General features: G+C 46.1%; 1 protein-coding gene across 4 annotated transcripts in view; it reads right to left on the bottom strand.

The window, feature by feature from the left end:
* Positions 1-1,217: 1,217 nt before the first annotated feature.
* The window catches only part of Mcad (Medium-chain acyl-CoA dehydrogenase), a 92,681-nt gene continuing 74,956 nt past the window's right edge, over positions 1,218-18,942 (bottom strand). For all 4 annotated transcript variants that reach the window (XM_084575817.1, XM_084575804.1, XM_084575809.1 and 1 more), the window contains one exon: positions 1,218-1,531. In XM_084575817.1, the coding sequence (XP_084431943.1) occupies positions 1,463-1,531 (69 nt within the window). In that variant the 3' untranslated portion in view covers positions 1,218-1,462. The remainder of the gene's footprint in view (positions 1,532-18,942) is intronic.

Raw genomic sequence — 18,942 nt, 5'->3', positions numbered from 1 at the left:
CAAGTTTCAAAATCTTTTCACCAGGCAAACACTTTAATGTTACTAGAAAGGACTGTATATCTATGCTCCACTTCTGTCGTTGTAGTGCCCGCAATGCCACAAGAGGCATTTGCGAAGAAGCCTTCTTGTTTCACTTGAGTGTCAAGGCAAACCTCACGCTGAGCTGTGCTAAATGCTGTGCTAAAATTGGCATGAAACCACCAAAAATACCTAACAAAAAATAGTGTGTTAAAACATTTAGTCACGCTTTACTCATTTCCTGTCTCCTTCAAATAATATGCTCACCTGTCAGTTAAATGTTAACCTTCAATTGACACTGAGCAAGTTCTAATCTCTTCATCTTCAATGCATAAAAGAAATCTACATAAATCTACACTTCAGAAATGAGAAAGACTGAGTGTTGCTGGTGCACATGGTGCATCACATTTGATCTCACTATCAACTAAACACTACAGAAATGAGAAAGCCTGGCCATCGCTCGTGCACATGGTGCATCACGTTTGCTCTCACTATCATTATCAACTAAATGCATCGTCATTATCATTGCTAATATCATTATTGTCATTATAGCTAACTCCAGCGTCATTGTCATCACTACTACCATCGTTACAATAGACAAAGTCAATTTTCATGTGCGCTTCACGATCCCGGGCGTGGCGCAGTCGTTTGTTTAAAGTGCTCGGTTGGGGATCCGAGGGATGGAGGTTCGATTCCCAGTGGAGACAGAATTTATTTTTAACAATCTTTCTCATGATAGACAAGGAGAATCACGATGCACATTTTACGATCCTGGGCAAGCTGACTTTGAACCAGAGTGGCACTCTCTTAGTGACGTGCTCTACATTGCCTCTTGTTTAGAGTTTTGTTGCCTTGGTGTACTCTATTGTGTATCGTGTTGATTTGATGCTCTTTTCTAAATCATTTTTACATAGTCTATGTACATAGGACATCGTTTCAGCGTAATAAATACCATATTTTAAAAAAAAATCCCAGGTGTGGCATAGTTAGTTAAAGCTCTCGGCTGGGGATCCAAGGGGTGGAGATTCGATTCCTGGAGAAGAGAGGATTTTTACTTTTCTGATGTCAACATGACATCATTTGATTGACAGCTATAGTGTGGCTAAACGAACACCAACAGTATGAGCCATTAAAGGCTTTTGCCTTAATACAAAAGTGTGACAAACTCTTTATATGCAATAAAAATATCGATACAAGAATAAACGAGGCAAGGCTTCCTTTATTCCTTGTGAAAAAGAAACCTTACTGATTAAAAACAATGAGGATTTCTTCCAGGACACACATCTTTTGCTGTAAACTGTAACACTGGATACAGCCTGTCAGAAACAAGAGTGCCTGACCCTCTTGTCAAGGTAATGCCTAACCCGTGAAACTGACGGTTTGGTCGGTTAAAAGTGATTACACCAACGGGCCTCCCGGACAATTCTTGGTGTCCCTGCAGGCCTCATTGGTACCGTCCCAGCAGCTCTCGGCCAATGATGAGTCTCTGGATCTGGGATGTTCCCTCATAAATCTGCACAGAAGGGGAGCAGAAACCTCGTCAGACCAGCACTTCTCAGCCAGACAAACTGCTCTGCAAAGTCCCTGCAATATTGTCACGTAGTGGTGACAAGGCCGTACACGCCAAAAAAAAAAGACAGGCGTGATGGTACTGAAATAACTCTTTATTGGGGCTGACTTGTGGAACTAAGCAACTCGGCGGCGGCGATAGCAACAAACGTGCTCGTCGGTCGTCGGACAAAGAATGCCTGTCACACTCGGCAATGCTCAATTTAAAGGCTGCACAGAACAATCTAGATAACGTCGCAAACAGCTACCAGCACGGGCTGGAACATTGTGGAAAGACACCGAGTGGCCGGAACCTTCGAGACAGATCTCGGTGCATCTTGCGCTACAACAAAACTGATAAAGGTGTGACTCGCGACATCGAGCATTAACAAACAAAGATTACGGAACTGATACGCGGTCCAGAATCAGAGTGATAAGCCTGTATGCCGGCGACTGTTAAAAAACAACAAATACTGTTTTGAAGGTTTCGCGGCAGTACTCCCTCCTTAAAAAAACATCGCCTCGATGTTCCAAAACAAAGAAACTTAAACATAAACACTGCAAAGTTTAAACACCACAGATTCTTTAACACGCGTAATATGGCTTCAGTCGTACATGTACAATTTCTGGGCATGCGCGTCGCCGTTGTGATGCTGACGTTCCGTTGGGAATGACTTCACAGTCCAGTGGTCCGATGCGGCGAAGGATTTTGTATGGCCCAAAGTATCGACGCAACAACTTTTCACTTAATCCGCGACGGCGAATTGGTGTCCAAACCCACACTTGGTTTCCTGGGTTGTACTCTGCGTGGCATCGTCGTAAATTGTATCGTCGGCTGTCGGTGCGCTGTTGGTCTTTAATACGCAGCCGTGCGAGTCGTCGGGCTTCCTCTGCACGCTGCAGGTAGGCAGCGACGTCAAGGTTGTCTTCGCTGGTTACATGCGGCAGCATTGCGTCGAGCGTCGTCGTGGGCTCCCTGCCGTGCACAAGCTTAAACGGGGTCACTCTGGTCGTCTCCTGGACTGCCGTGTTATACGCGAAGATCACGTACGGCAAGATGGCGTCTCAGGTCTTGTGTTCAGCGTCGACGTACATAGCGATCATGTCCGCGATAGTTTTGTTCAGGCGCTCCGTAAGGCCATTGGTCTGGGGATGGTACGCAGTTGTTCGTCGATAGCTTGTGTGACTGTATTCCAGGATGGCTTGCGTCAACTCTGCCGTAAACGCCGTTCCCCTGTCCGTGACGAGCACTTCTGGAGCGCCGTGTCGCAAGTGAATTTGTTCGACAAAAAATTTGGCGACTTCTGCCGCGGTACCATTTGGTAGTGCTCTAGCTTCGGCGTAACGGGTAAGGTAATCAGTGGCCACGATGATCCACTTGTTACCCATAGAAGAAGATGGAAAGGGGACGAGGAGATCCATCCCAATTTGTCGAAAGGGCAGGATTGGGGGCGGAATCGGGTTTAGTAGTCCTGCTGGTCTGATCGGCGGCGTCTTGCGTCGTTGGCACTCACGACAAGTCTTCACGTAGTGGGCAACTTCGGCAGGCAGTCGCGGCCAGTAATACTTCTCCTGGATTCGACGCAACGTGCGCGCAAACCCGAGATGGCCTGCTGTGGGCTCATCGTGCAACGCATGCAGAATTTCCTGCCGGAGGTTTTTAGGCACTACAAGAAGCTGCGCTGTCTTGTTGGTTGCAAAGTTCTTCACTAGGAGGCCATTGCTTAACACGAACGATGATAAATGTCGCCTGAACCCACCAGGAGGGGAAGTGGTCTTTTTTCTTAAATTTTTTTCCGATATAAAATAAGAATATCCCATCCATCTGTGCACTTCCCCACGTTGCTTTGCCTCATGAAAACTTTTGCTGGAATCGATATGTGCTCTACCCACTTGAACACACAAGAGGGCTGGCATTGAGGAATGGGTGGACTGCCTTGGCACAGGTGTCAGCTCCCATTTTCTGCCCAGCGTCAATCAATCCGCAACACCAACAGCACTAAATGTAGTTGTCCACAGTGTTAAAGAATAATCGGATGAAACAGAACAAGTCCTAAAACCAAAGTCATTGGCAAAGTATTTAGAGATAAACTAGGTGTGAAATGTGAATCCGTTGGTAGAATTCACAGACTTGGCAAGGGGAGCGACAAAAGACCCGTAATAGTTTTCTTTCAGGACTACAATGAAAAGATGGCAGAATTCAAAAAAGTCAGCAAACACAAAAAAGCACATTTGTGTCCAGAATGATTACAGCCATAAGACACTGAAAACGCGAAAGCTGTTATGGGAGAGCTCAAAATTTGATAGGGACAATAGAAAAAAAGTTACTCTCATACATGACATACTGTGCTTTGACGATGATCTGTTTGTATGGGATGACGTGCAGAACGACCACAAGCTAATTAAGAAGAAACAAAAAAAACTTACCCCATGAAACATGCATCAGACTACTTAATTTTAACGCCCGCAGCACCTTAAACAAGACTGTTCAGCTTAAATCTGTCCTTCTTTCTTACAACCCGCATGTAGTTGTCATTTCAGAGACATGGCTTAGCAGTACTGTAAACGATGACCTTCTAATCCCACCTAACTATAAGATATACCGCATGGATAGGGAGACTAGGGGAGATGGCATAGCTGTTACAGTAAAACCTCGTTAAAACGTACCCACTTTAACAATAGTTTCGTTTTAAAAGTAGTAAACTCAAGTCCCCGACTCGGCTCCTATTCCATATAGAGTCGAACCCGGTTATATCGAACCCGGATATATCGAATTTTGGTTATATCGAACTCACGGAATATCCCCTTGAAAGACCCATGTAAAAGTACAGAAAAGCCGCGTCATACATCGAACTCAATTTTACCGGTCGTTTGATATATTGAACTTCGCACCACGCACTGGAAAGTGTGCCTTCCCCAAAGACGGTCGCATCCCCCTTGGCCGTTTGCCGCGTGACATTTTCAAGCCACGCGCGGAAGGAATGGGAGGGGACAGTTCTGGACAGCGCCGCGCCCATTCCCCAAAGGCGCGCGCATCTGCAGTTATCGTTTCCCGCGCGCCAATACATGACGTTTGCAAGCCATGTGCGTGGGTCTGCCCATTCTTTTGCCGAGCTATCTCTCTCCTTCAGCACGCGCTACGCATGCGCCAAGCCTGCTCAGCCCGTTTTCAGACAGACGTCGGATGCTTTCTCCAGCGTGTTGCGAACCCTCAGCCCACGGCGGCTGACGTAGCTATGGCGCCTGCGAACGTTAAGAAGCGGCAGCTCTCTCTGTGTTTTTTTTTTTTGCGAGAGTCATCCTTTCTTATCGTTGTGCTGTATGCGCGACGTAGCGTAAGATGGCGGCTACGGACGTTACGTTAAGAAGCGGTAGGCTTTTTTTTTTTTTTTTGGCGGGAGCCGTTTATCTTTGCATGTATGAATCAACGGAAGCACGCGGTCTGCTGCTGCGATCATGACGCCCGCTTGGAGCCCGCTCCAAGCGCGGCGTGATAAATCGAACCAGGCTTGTGCAATCAAGCCATCACGGGCACTCTGCCAAGTTCGCTCCCCCCCACTGGAGGAGCTATAAAAAGATAAATGCGCCCTGATGTTATCGCTGCGCAGCATCTTGGCACGCTGCCAAGAAATGAGCTGTGGACCAGACGACCCAAACGGAGTGACGCGTGCCATCCACATGCAAGCGAAAACGCTCGCGATTTCTGCCGCAGCGACGCAGAAACCTTGTACTGAGCTGTCGTGGTGGCTTGAGCGGCAAAAGGGACGCAGTTCCAACAAGTTTGAAATTTTTCGCTCTGTTGCTGCCGCTCGTTGCTGAGATCGCTCAATCGCTTGCGTGTGAGCGAGCTGGTCTTAACGCATTTTTTTTTTTTCAAATTCTCGGGTGCAAAAGTGGAGGGTGGGTTCATTATGCGAGTGGGTTGATTACGCGACACATGCAGTATCGTTTTTTGGCATCGTAAGTGCCGTCACAAGCCGATTTTTGTATATCGAATTATCGATATATCAAACTATTTCGCGATCCCCTTCGAGTTCGATATATCCGGGTTCGACTGTAATGCATTTCGCATCCGCACAAACCGTACCAGCTTATCGCGGACGTATCGATTAGCACATACCATTTTCACTTTTCGTCATACAATCCACCTTTTTCACAAGGCCGCTCTGCGCATGCGTGCCTCTCCCCTGGTTGAAAACAAACCAACCTCAGCTGCACATGCGCAGTTTTGGCCTCCGTGATCGGCGTAGCCGTAGCTAATCTTGGAGGCCATGTGCAGGTAATATTCGTGACAGGCGTATGCGATAGATGGCGTTAGTTGTCAAGAACACAGACCGTCATTTCGCTGGCGCCAAGGAAGTTTTAAACCAGTAGCAGACGAATTTTCGACCTCTCTGAGAGGGCGCCACATTTTGTGAAAAAGGCAGATTCACGGCGGTAGTACCGCCTCGCAAAACACTGACTAGCACTGTGACAAACCTCCATAAACGCGACCGATGCAATAGCAAGCTACATAGCCAATGACAAGTCGGAGCCAAGTTTACCAAATGCAGCTACAATGATGATAATACAACTAGCGCCATCTTGCGGCGAGCGCGCCAATCCAAGCCGTAAACTAAATGTGGCCTCTGAGCACCGTGCCGCCGGAGCAGATTACAGAGTCATCCACATACTCCGTCCTCCCCCTAGCGGACCCTATTTTGGGCCAGTCCAAGCGACCACCCCTTATTGTTCCGTGCCCCTTGCACGCCTAGGCCTTGGTTCACTTTCTTTCGCACATGTGACGAGGTGACTTTGAGCGGTGTACGTCGCGAGTTCTCCATTCGTCTGCATCATGCCGAAGCTTGGACAGAAACATTGGGTGCTTAGTATAAATGACAAGGTGAAGAATGTCTGTGCCATCGAGAGAGGGGCAAAAAAATCTGCGCTGGCCCGTGAGAGAGACTTGCCACTAACAACTGTGTGCGGCATTTGGAATGCCAGAGAAAAGCTGCTCAGCAGTGCTGTTCCGACTGTGAAGAGATGCGGAGTACGAGGATCAACATTTCCAGATGTGGAGGAGGCGCTGGTGCGACGGCTGAAAACAGCTCGGTCAAAAAAACCTACCAGTTAGCGGACCTCTCCTCGTTGAGAAAGCCCTGGCTTTCTCCTCGCAGTTCAACCATGACAACTTCGTGTGCAGCAATGGCTGGCTAGCCAGATTCAATCAAAGCAAGGCACGGAATAAGCACGAAGACCGTAGCTGGAGAAGGCGCCGCAGCTAACACTGAAGGTGCAGAAGATTGGAGGAATGGCCAGCTTGGACAAATTTTGGAAGACTATGCGCCTGACGACATATTTAACCTTGATGAGTCCGCGCTTTTCTTCAAGCTGCTGCCGAATAGAACAGTTGCGTTCAAGGGAGAACCGTGCACCGGTGGCAAGCATGCCAAGGACATTTCAGTTGCATTCGCATGCAATATGTCTGAAAGCGAGAAGTTGCCACTTCTCGTCATTGGCAAGTCAGCCAAGCCAAGGCGCTTTAAAGGCGCCCCACTGCCATCAGGAGCCCTTCATAGGAATAACACCAAGGCATGCATTACTGGGAAGCTTTTTGAAGAGTACATGCACTTCACTGACCGCCGTTTTAAGGCGAAAGGAAGAAATGCTGTTATCTTTGACAATGCATCGGCGAACGTTGCATGGATAGCCTCAAGGCGCTGAAGCTGGTGTTTTTTCCACCAAACACCACAGCGATTGCCCAGCCCTTGAACCAGGGCATCATTAGAGCTGTCAAGCAGCTCTACAGGAAGAATCTACTGCGCAGGATGCTGCTTGCACTGGAATGCGGCAAGGTGTACGCCTTTGAACTGCTGGGTGCGATTCACCTGCTGGAAAACTCATGGCGGCAGGTTGAGTCTGCTACCGTGCAGAACTGTTTTAAGCACGCAGGTTTTCGCGATATGTGCAAGGGTGACGCAGACGACGCAAAGCGATATCACCAGCCTCCCGGACCAAACATGTGAGAGCCTGCTGACCGAAGTACTTGAAAGGGAAGGTTCTTCAGAAGGCACTACCTTCTCTGAATTCAGGGACGTCGACAACAAAGTGGAAACTTCGCTAGACATGTCGGATGAAACCATTGTTGCCTCAGTGGTGGCGGAAGTGGAGTGGCTCCAACTGACAGTGACGACGACGATACAGAAAGTGTGGAAGACCCGGGCACAACAGTGGCAGAAGCTGTGCATGCTGTGAGCGCCATGCGGCTGTTCGCCGAAAAAAAGGCGACTGGCCGAGAAGCTGGCTCGTGGCCTGAATGAGTTTGAAGCTGCTGTTGTCGCTGCTAGAGCACCGCGGCGTCAAACTAAGATTACCGACTTTTGCAGTGCAAAGTAAAAGCTGCATTTTTTTTTTCAACCTACTGCCCTTTTCCGCTTGTTTTTTGGCAGGTAAGTGGGTAACTTTACGCTACTCCTATTAAGCTGTAGTACCGTTTAGTACCTACTTTTTCAGAGTTACGGTCAACTAAGGCTTAACGAGGTTTTACTGTATTGTGAAAACTGACATTGAAGTCACTATTTTGCAGAAAATTTCACGTATTTAAACTCTGCGCCTAAGAATCAGCCTATTCGGACATGTTTTTGTACTGTTTGCAGTATACAGACCGCCAGATTCAACGCCTAATTTTTTTTTCAACTTAAAACCCATATGGAAAAATTCAGCAACCAGAAACTTATTGTGGCCGGAGATTTTAATCTTCCCGATATTGATTGGAGTCGCTTACAATTGCGCTTCGTTTCTGACGGCTTTTCTGGTATAATCTTTGATATCATGTTCTACCACAATCTACTCCAAGTTGTGCAAGAACCAAAACGTGTTACTGCTTCTTCATACTCGGTTCTTGATCTTGTTTTTATTCCCTTCTTATAAATAACTATGGTATAGTTGATCCAGGGATTTCTGATCGCCAGATTGTTTCAGTCACTTTTTCCTTGCATGGTAATCGACCTAATCATGCTTCCGTGCTAAAAACTGTGAAAGATAACGCTCATGCCGATGACGTAAGCATAATAAATTTCTTAGATTCTCACCTCAAAAACTTCTCTGCGTTATAAAGTTTAAAAATGTATGCTTCTTTTGTCTTGACAGCTACGTTCCTAACAAAGTAAAAAAGACTGCTAAACGTAATCCATAGATTACTAGGGACATAATACATTTAAGAAGGAAAGCGAAGCGGGCAAGAAATAACCATACAGCTTCACATGACTATCTAAATTCGTCTCGCCCTTTCAAGTGCCATTCAGCCAGCCAAACATTCTTATTTTAACACTACCTTGCCTAAATTTACCAAATCAGATTCTGATAAATTCTGGAACATTGTTAGTGAATGTAAGAAACCTATTGAGCACATTTCACATGAAGAGACCTTAATAACAGATCCTGAGGCTATTGCATCGCATTTCAACCGCCACTTCAGCAGTGTCATTTACATCTCTGAACCACTGTAAACACACCTTTGTATACTCTCGACATTATTTCATATGAGGGCATTGTTAATATGATGTTAAAGTTGAAAGTAAAATCATCCCCAGGACCAGATGGTATTCCAAATGCATTTCTCCGGCGCTATGCAGAGCAATTAGCAAGGTATATTGTATTAACCTTCCAGCTTTCAATCAGATCTTCCTCTCTTCCAGGTGACTGGAAGATAGCGCGCATAGTGCCTGTGTTTAAAAAAGGCAACCCACTCTCAGTATCTGATTACCGCCCTATTTCCTTAGTATCGTCAACCTGTAAAATGCTTGAACACATAGCGAGTACTCTCATCTCTGACTTCCTAAATAACCACAATATTCTATCTCCATTCCAGCATGGCTTCAGAAAGGGGTTTTCAACCACAACACAGTTATCAACAGTTGTTCATTTTTTCGCTTCTGTCCTCGACAGAGGTGGACAAATAGACAGTATATTTTTGGACTTCAGCAAAGCTTTTGATCGTATTCCGCATAACAAACTTATTATTAAAGGAGCTTGAACTTCCCAGTTTCCTCGTTGCTTGGATCTCCGCCTACTTTATCAACCGTTCTCAGTACGTACATATAAATGGTTCAGACTGTCTTCCAGTCTCTTCCTGTGTTCCGCAAGGTAGTGTTCTTGGGCCACTCCTCTTCCTGATATTTTGCAATGATATAGTTAATGGAATCCACGATCCCGTGAAAATTCGTCTCTTTGCCAATGAATGCATTATATTTAATAAAACTGTGGTACCCAAAGACCAGCACGCACTTAATGTCGAACTAATTAACATACTAGAATGGTGCCAGGAGTGGGGCCTGCTCCTAAACTCAGAAAAATCGGTTTTGCTTTGCATAACCAGGAAAAAATACCCGCTCCAGTACTCTGTCCAGGACCGCAGTAGAGCCGAAGTGAAGGAATATAAATATCTCGCCATTACACTAAATAACCGCCTCAGCTGGAACACACATATTCTTAACATCTCCGCTTTAGCCTTTCGCAAACTATGCCTGCTCAGACACAAGCTTAAGGGGGGAGGAGGGGATCAAAACTAACTTTCTTATTTCTTGACAGAATGGGCTGAAATTTGGCACACATACTGCAGAGTGCAATAAAAAGACAAATATAAAGTTTCATGAAGATATCTTCATTAGTTTTTGTTTTATAGCAATTTATATGTTCGCTGCTTGTGGAAAGCCTGGCACAGTAACAAAACATGGTAGAGAGCCAAGAATACTTTGCGTGCTTGCCCAAATGTTTAATCTACAGCAAGACAGTGTTAGAATTTTTTTTTTCAAGAGCTAATAATTTTTTAACAAACATTACATGCACACGACTGTGCGTCACTGCAAAGAGCCATATGCTTATTGTAAAATAATAAAATAATGAAAAGATAAACATTTCAAGACTCTTTAAATACAGAACAGTTTAAGGATAACAGCAAAAAAAGCTAGATCAAAATCGGTTTATCCATTGTAGTGCTATGCTTTCCACGAGCAAGATGATCGACAAAAAAACGAAATTGAGAAAACGGCCTGCAAAGTTTTGCAAGCACTGCACATTTATCAAAAGGCACCAGGGCTGTAATATTTTACATCACTGCTGTCAGGCATCTTCTTACACCTTTGCCTCTTTGTTTGGTGAGCTTTTGAAGCTTTCTTTGAGCGTTCGTAGTCCTTTTCTTGAGCCCTCCGGACAGCAAGGGCACCAGGATGTACACTCAACTTGGCTAACATTTCAGAGTACGCTCTTTGGTTCCCTGAATTGTAGTTTATGACTGCCTCATTTACAGCTGTCTCGACTGCAAAAAGTGAGGCATGCTCGTCCTTTGACAATGTGGACCAAATAACAGAATGCAAACTCTCAGCTGCATTCTGTGTCCTTCCATCCTTGCAGCGCTCCAGCAAGCGGACGTCTGAAAGGCGCTGATACAAGGGCAGAATGGCTTGGGCAACTCTGCTCATAAGCTTATATTTATGAGCAGGCTGTGCTTCATTTTTTGCTTCTGCTGCTCTCTGCTCACACCAGCTGAGTGGACCAGGGGGGTACAGTTGATGGTGGGGGTCACTGTCAGTAGATGTTACGTGCCAGTATGTGGCCATGACAGCTCTGTGCATCGCAGCAACATCATTGGTGTTCCTGCTGATGGCCAGGCCATAGTAGTTGGTGAGCTTTTTTTATCAGCTGTTGCGTGAGCCCACCTCTGCCACCAAGTGGTTCCCCTTTCTTGGCCTTACTCACTATGGAGCAAAGGCCTGTGCCCATTCTTTTTTTGACATGATTTATGCAGTCTTCTTTTGGGTTGGGTTGGGTTGGGTTGGGTTTTTTGGCACATAGGCAACTATGGCCATCATGCGCCAAACACTAGGTTGCTGAGCTTCTTTATGAATGAAAATGAAAAGTTTAGAAAATTACAGCTGATTTAGAATCCCTAACTCTTTAGGAAAACTAAAAACAGATGAAATTTCAACAAGCGGGTTGTCTCCTAATAGTAAACAGGGGTGGAATGGGATGCGTTCATTATAGAATGGAGTAAAATGTGACTGGTATAAACCCATAGGGCTGTTCATCTTGCAATGCCCTGAAAACACAGCTGTCTCCATCACAGACAACTGCCGTATATCGCAGGTCGTTCTTGGCCAATGAACGGCCAAAAAGCTGCAATGCGGCCTCCACTTCCATTCTGCCAGAGCCAACTTCCGTGTTTTTTTTTGGCACCGATGTTGCTGCTTCAGCTCAAGGTGTGTTGGGTCACTCTCTGCTGGCCCTAAGCTGCACCAAAGGCAGAAGTTTGAAAGAACAATGCTGTCCAGCACAAGCCCTGTATAAAACTCTGTAATGCACCCTACCCCAATATGGGAGCTATGACCGCGCGTCAACCACGTGCCATCATAAACGGTCACATTTTTTTGTGAAGCCAGCCTCCATCTCTCTGTAAACATTTTTCACAGCAGCTGCGGCATCCCTAAAGACGCTGTTGGCAGCCTCCTCTGCAGCAGGCTTGAATAACTCCTTCAAGTGACCTTGGAAAGTCTTGAGTAATCCAAGATGAGACACATTCATGATGGCCCAGAAATCGTTCAGAGCTGTTCGCCCTTTCCCTATTGTTTTAACGGCTTGCATTGAACGATCGTTAACATCAAACACCCGTGCACCTTCCTTCCTTTGAGATGACCACTGGGACTCGATTGGGCCACAAGCAGTGCATGACAGCACCATTTCCACCGCCAAACCGAGTCTTGTACTGCAGAGTACACTCACAGAACGCTGTTGACAGCTTGGGCACAAAGTTTTAGCGAGCAAAGAGTTGACTGTTGAAACTTGCGCAAGAAAAAACTCACTGTCAGAAGGAGCCAAAAGTTGTTCCTCGCCTTGCTGTTTCATCAAGCTCAACTTTCATTGAGTTGCGGACACTGCGCAAAGGGAGTCGCGAACGCCGCATGCCTGCTCTTCTGCCGTCATCGCACGAAACACGGCTCGTGGCGCGCCTGAATGGTGCGACAGTCGGGTGACGAATCATCCGGTGAATTTTCAGGCACCCCACTGTAGCTTGTCGACGGTTGGGGCTCATCCGCAGGCTGGATGTCCAAGTCCCGCGATGTGCCCGAGACAGAGTACACCGTCTCTGCTGGCGATGGTGACCTTCGACCAGCGTTGCTTGCAACAACGTGATCTTGACTGCTGATTATCGCGGCCGCTCGCCGCGGTGCGAGAGCCTCCGCTGGTGAGTCATTCGTCGTCTGGGTGATTGGCGTTGATGGCATAGGGCGATTACCAGCTTCGCTGCTGCTGTCGAACAGTGCAAGATAGCACACCACGCTATCCGCATGTTCAGTCGGGTGCTCCGCCGGCTCCGCGTCTCGTGCTGGCCGCCGTATTTTTCTCGCCGTAGGAGGCTTGCGCTTTCGTTTTCCGAAGGCGTGCTTCGTCAAACATTTCTTCTGAAACGAGCGACGATCCATCTCTATCATGGGAGCTGCGAGAAATGAAGACGCCGGCGTGGTTCGTGAAGCAGACAGCAGTGTTCCGCTGCGGTTGCCGACTTGCCCACTGCCGCAGCAGCAGCCAATGGGAAGGCGCCTTTCAACATGGCAGCCAATCGGAGGCGTGCTTTCATTGAAGGGCCCGCGTGATCCATCCCCGGCAGACCCACGCTTCTTTTGTGTTTGTGCAATTGTTACAAGATGGCGACGACTGAAGAATTCACAAACGGCACAGCGAGACGGTGAGTTTTCGAACGATACCAAGATGGCGGCGCTCAGTGGCGGGAAAGACGAGATATGGCTCCACGAACTTCGGTGATTTTGCGCGATTTAAAGCTGCTTTTTCGCCCTGTGCACTGACAAATTATTTTTTTTCAGGCACTTTTAGTGCGTTTTTAGCCAAACCATTTTGATACAATGTAGATTAGGTGTTGTAGATACTGAAACGCGTGGTTTCCAAAAATAGATTTTTTTATGCGATTTTCGCGATCTGATCCCCCGTCCCCCTTTAAGGATGCTCCCACTCATATTAAACTTCTCGCATATACAACTCTTATAAGGCCTAGGCTTGAATATGCTTGCACAGTGTGGGGCCCCCATATGCTGTGCAATATAAATGCTCTTGAAAAAATTCAGAGACGGGCAGTGTGTTTTATTTATTCCAAATACGATCGCACCGATTCGGTATCTGAATTAATGGCAAGAAAAAAATTCCTCAGTCTTAAATTTTTATTTCTCTTACTTAATAACAAACTCGCACTTGATTCTAGCCCTTACATTCGCCCTCTTATTACTAGGCAGACACGCCACTCTCATGCCCTTTCTTTAGCGCTTCACTTTGCAAGGACTAACTTATACAAATTCTCATTTTTCCCATTCTCATTTTTTATGTAAATGTATGCCACTCCTGCTTGGGCGCTCAGCCTGCACAGGGTTCGTACAGATTCAAAAGGGGCAAATTTAAGAATATTCATGGAATTTCAAGGCCCAGTTGGAGTATATTCAAGGACTCAACACAATGCTACACGCAGCAGTTTTTAATATCAGGCACCAATTTTACGTAGGCACATTTTTTCTCTCCGCAAGAAAATGCTTTGGCCACATCACTGTCGGGGAACAGACGCTGGAATAGCTAAACTGCTTCCGATGACTGATAGGAGAAATGCGATGTGACAACCTTCAAAGTCCACAGAATCTCTGCTTTCGTCACCAGCTCGTGTGTCTTGCAAGCATCGTCTAGCTTTCCCAATTGCGAAGGAGGCAAGGCAACTGACCTTTGGCTCGTACTTGGAACTAAATACTTTCGCACCGAGCTGTTGGCTGCAATCGTCATGACGCCAGCATGCTTAGCACTCTTCATACGGCTCTTTAACGTCAACTCGCCCATGGTGGTGATATCGAAGGTCTTGCTGCAAGGTCTGCATCTTGCGCGGTGCTCACTCGTCGTATCTGGTGCAATCCAATCTTTGTAAGCTTCTTTGTAAAGCCACATGCCTTGAAATTTGCTTTTCCCAGGCATTTGCTTTGTAGTCAGATGCTTCAGCTGCAACAGGTCGGGTGCAGACCCAACGGCAATATGGAATGCCGTCAACCACCATAACAAAGCGGTAAAATCTGATTGGATTGAACTGGCTCAAGTTGGCTTCAGAGCCGAGTGGCTCCAATGTGGCTAACCGTCATGCAACATTGGCTATATTAGCACCACCGTGATTAGCACAAACTAATTTATCACACTTGAAATGCAGATACGGAAACATGATATTGAAAATACAAATATTTTAACCGCATTTTTCCTGATTAAGAGCCATTTGCGTGCACTAAGCTAGGAATTCAAGGATTTTAAAGGAGCAGCAAAAATTCCAGGATTTTCAGGGGCCTTGAAAACGAAAATTTCAAATTCAAGGGTTTTCAAGGACCTGTGCGCACCCCTGCTGCAGTATGTTCAAAATAAATAACTGTTGATACTAATATACTGTTTCTTCATAAAGACCAGACTACTTGAGAAATCGCCGAGGCTTTCCATATTAACCGGAAGCAAAATGTTTGTGTCAGTAAACCGTCCGTCGCATTGACAAAAAAAGAGATGACCATGCTGCACAATCAATAGTGCGTCGGCAGTTTTCACCACGTGTGTGTGATGGGGGGCGTTTTACATGTGTTGATATATTTTTATAAATTTTGAATATGCGCATGTGGGTACATCAAGTGTGTGTATATATATGCTCTTCCGTTCTTCCATTAAATCAGTTGTCAGTTCTGCGCCGTCGTTGTCCACTTCTCCTCTTTGTCTCGTCTTTGTTGCGCACTTATATTACTGTCCATCATGGTTCACCAACTCACCCAATCAGCCGTTCTTTTACAAATAAATAAAAATGTGATGGACACATCTGATGCTATCCATTGGGGCCCATGATGACGACGTTGTAATGTCATTGATCACCAAGTGTGAAAAGCTCACTTTAGCGCTCATGTAAAAAAAGCAGCTGGCCAATTTCTTTGTAGAGAAATGATGTTCCCAGAAGCTCATAAAGAAATGATGTTCCCAGAAGCTCATAAACCCAGGAAAGCTGCCCACAGAACCAAATTTCAGCATCGCTGTGTAACCCAACCTGTGTTTCTTTTTTCTGATTTTGCCTCAACAAAGATTTAGGCTGAATAAAATTCTTCGCGTACCCCATCAGTTTTGTTGCAGTAGGTCCAACTGTCTGGTTTGGTTTGTGGGGTTTAACGTCCCAAGTAGGCCCAACTGTATGCTGAAGTTAATGACTCGCACATTTAATCCGAAATTGGCAGCTAGCTACTTCTTGAGCAGCACAGGAATGCGCCTCTCCAGGCAGGCCTCCTAATTTCACAGCAGGCCCCTTTCTTTCTCAAACCCTGAGAGCTCCAGACAAATGTAGTGAAAGAAACTGATTGAAATCAGTTACGTAAATAAATATGAGGTTTTATGTTAAACTCGGGGTCTTAATGTCAAGGGGTACCCAGAAAAGCCACTCCTAGGATTCTTATGGGACCCCATCCCGTTCACTGCAAATCCACTGGCATTGTGAGTGAAAAATGACGTGCACAGCAGGTGGCACCTCACATGGCCGATCACTAATTGAACGTTTGCTGCCCCTTTCCTTTCGTATGGAATATCAGAACCAGCCTGCACTGCCCCTCGACCATGCAGGCACACGGCTTGGTTATAGCGGGGTTTTATATGTGCACACCCTACCACCTCATACCCTTAAAGGTGAAGTTCAAGTGTTCCCCATTATTTTTGGACCTGCTGTGGAAGTGGGATAGCATTTGCTCCCAACAGCTGTCATAGCTGACACATTAGTACAGTAAAAGCTCGTTAATTCGAACTTCACGGGACTGGAAAAAAAATTCGAATTATCTGATGTTTGAATTATCGAATGGCCTCGAAAAAACTGACAAGAACCCTTTGTATTACAGTAAATGTACCGTATTTAGTCACGTAACGAACTCGCTCACATAATGAACCCACCCAACCCCGATTTGTGCCTACCAATCTGAAAAAAAAAAAGTGTTCTGTTTCAGGTGGTCACAGTCCACAACACATTTCTTGGCAGTGTGCCAAGATGCTGCCCAGGGATAAGGGCGTGTTTATCTTATGACTTTAGCTCCAGCAAGGGGGAGCGAAGGGGGGGGGGGGGGGGGAACTTTGCAAAGTGCCAGCGCTTGTCCAGTTGTGCAAGCCTCCTTTTCAGTATGTTTGCTTTATCATGCTATGAGCGACTGGGGCAGGCGCTGTCTACTGCCACTCCACTGGAATGCGCATAGCAGCAGCAAGGGGCTTTTGAAGAACGGAACAGCGCTAAAAGCCGCTGTTGACAACTGATGGGTGAAAGGATGGATGGCTATCGGAAAAAAAAAAAAAAGTTTAACCCATAGTGCCCGTCCGAGATCATAGCCTTTCATGGGCGTTGGCTGGGACCGCGCCAACAGTACTTATCCCTATTTCCAAGTTAACAGGGTTGGAATAATTGAGTATTTAGTTGCGAGCTACGGAGGCTGCGCATAAGAGAGAGCTGGCAGCCGCGGCCGCCTTCCCCTACCTCCAATGCCGCCGGCCGCCGTGCCGGTCATGGTGCCATTTGAGTTTTACCCACTCTTCCATGGTTTTACCTGGTTTCATCATCTGTCCCCGTTTTGGACGTGCGAAGCCTCTAATTATGCTTTCCGATTGCGGAGGAGTTTCTTTTTGTTTTTGCCGTGTGATGTGCGCCAAGCCACCCAGGCGCGGCGGCGCATAATTAAAATTATCGATAGCGGAACCGATTCGGGTTCGAATTACCGCCTTTTTTATACACATATCTCTATGAAGCTTGGCCGGACCAAGTAGTCTAGTTCGAATTCACCGAAAATTCGAATTATCGAGGTTCGGATTAACAAGCTTTCACTGTAGCTTAATTGCGGCAAACTGAAGACATGTATGAACACTGCACTCCCATTAGTCCAAACGGCTGGTTAACTTGAACTGACGCTAGAGTATCCACAAGTTTCCAATGTCAGCATTATATTTGCCACCTGTACACAGCAATTATATAACTACCACACCGACATAACTCTCAAAGTAAAGTTACATGGGCAGTTACACGTCACTGAACAACAGTTCAGTTTCCTGGATGCTGCTGAAATTAACAGAAGTTGACCTCATTTACACCCCACCCTCTATGAAAGTCCACTCAATGGCTCAATCAGTTGATGCCATGAGCAGTCAATATAAATGTGGCTACCATTGCAGAGTGACACATGGGCTATGAGGGTCACCACAGTGGCCTCAAGACCCAACAGCTCAATGCCATTGCGGTGGGTAAAAAAACATGACATTTTATTACCTTCAGTTTTAAACGAACATCTTACTACATTACACTGCGACAACGCACAGCTTAGCACATGCTGCAGTCGAACCCCAGAGCCAAGGCAATGTGCAAGTTTTTTTTCCTCATGCTGCTTTGCATGTTTGTGCTACATGCACATTTAGTGTGAGTTACGCAAGCCAGTGACTCTCATGCAATAGAAAGCTTGCAGCAAAATGAGTTGGTATGGCTATTCTACTGGCCATCTCATCTGAGCTGCTGTTAAGGGCATCTGGCACGCACTAAGGCAGCTAAAATTAACTCGGAAATTGCTCCACAATGTTATCTTCCACTCACTTTCATGTGTGCTGAAGTGGTCAGCATTTAGAGTAACAAAATTTGTTGCAAACAGAATGAAACATCAATGTTATCACAAATTGGGTGGAGAAACAAAATATTCAATTTCTGCAGGCACGTCTGATAAGTCATTTATTATTACCGTATTACAGATATCGAACAATTCCAGTTTCAGAGCGCCACGACACACTATGATATCTGAGAACCAAAAGAGTAGGGACCCTGGCCACGTTGCCCGCACAAGTTGACCCAGACTGCTGCACCATCTGCTTTCATCATACGCCCCTCAAGCAGAAAATGCAAGCGAGCGAGATAGTACCAAGGCCTCAAATCAAACCAGCCGCTTGAGCTAACCCCAGTCAGCCACTTGGTCTCTGCACAGTTCTTGCCTTTGTCACACCACGCACGGCTGCAGTCAGTCAGTTTCCTTGTGGAATGCCCCCATATTGATGCACCTTCACTTGGCCCTCAACTCCTAGCAACACTGGCTCTACTAGCAGACGAGTGCCCTGCAGTGGGGGCCTGCAAATGTGCATACTTTGATATCCAGTGCTCCATTTTTCTGCTGCTTGTTCAGTCAGTGTATTCACTAAATTAGAATTTAAATACACTACAACACAGCCACTGGGAAACACTACTGTGTAGGTTTCCATTAGCTACACATGCATGCACCATCCAGCATGAAATGCAAGCTGTACCAGGTTATAATAAGTCGAACCCAGATATATCGAATT

Source organism: Amblyomma maculatum, chromosome 1 (genome assembly GCF_055883805.1).
Source record: "Amblyomma maculatum isolate TAMU_Amacu chromosome 1, ASM5588380v1, whole genome shotgun sequence".
NCBI classification, from domain to species: Eukaryota; Metazoa; Arthropoda; class Arachnida; order Ixodida; family Ixodidae; genus Amblyomma; species Amblyomma maculatum.
This window is presented reverse-complemented; position numbering and strand designations above follow the sequence as displayed.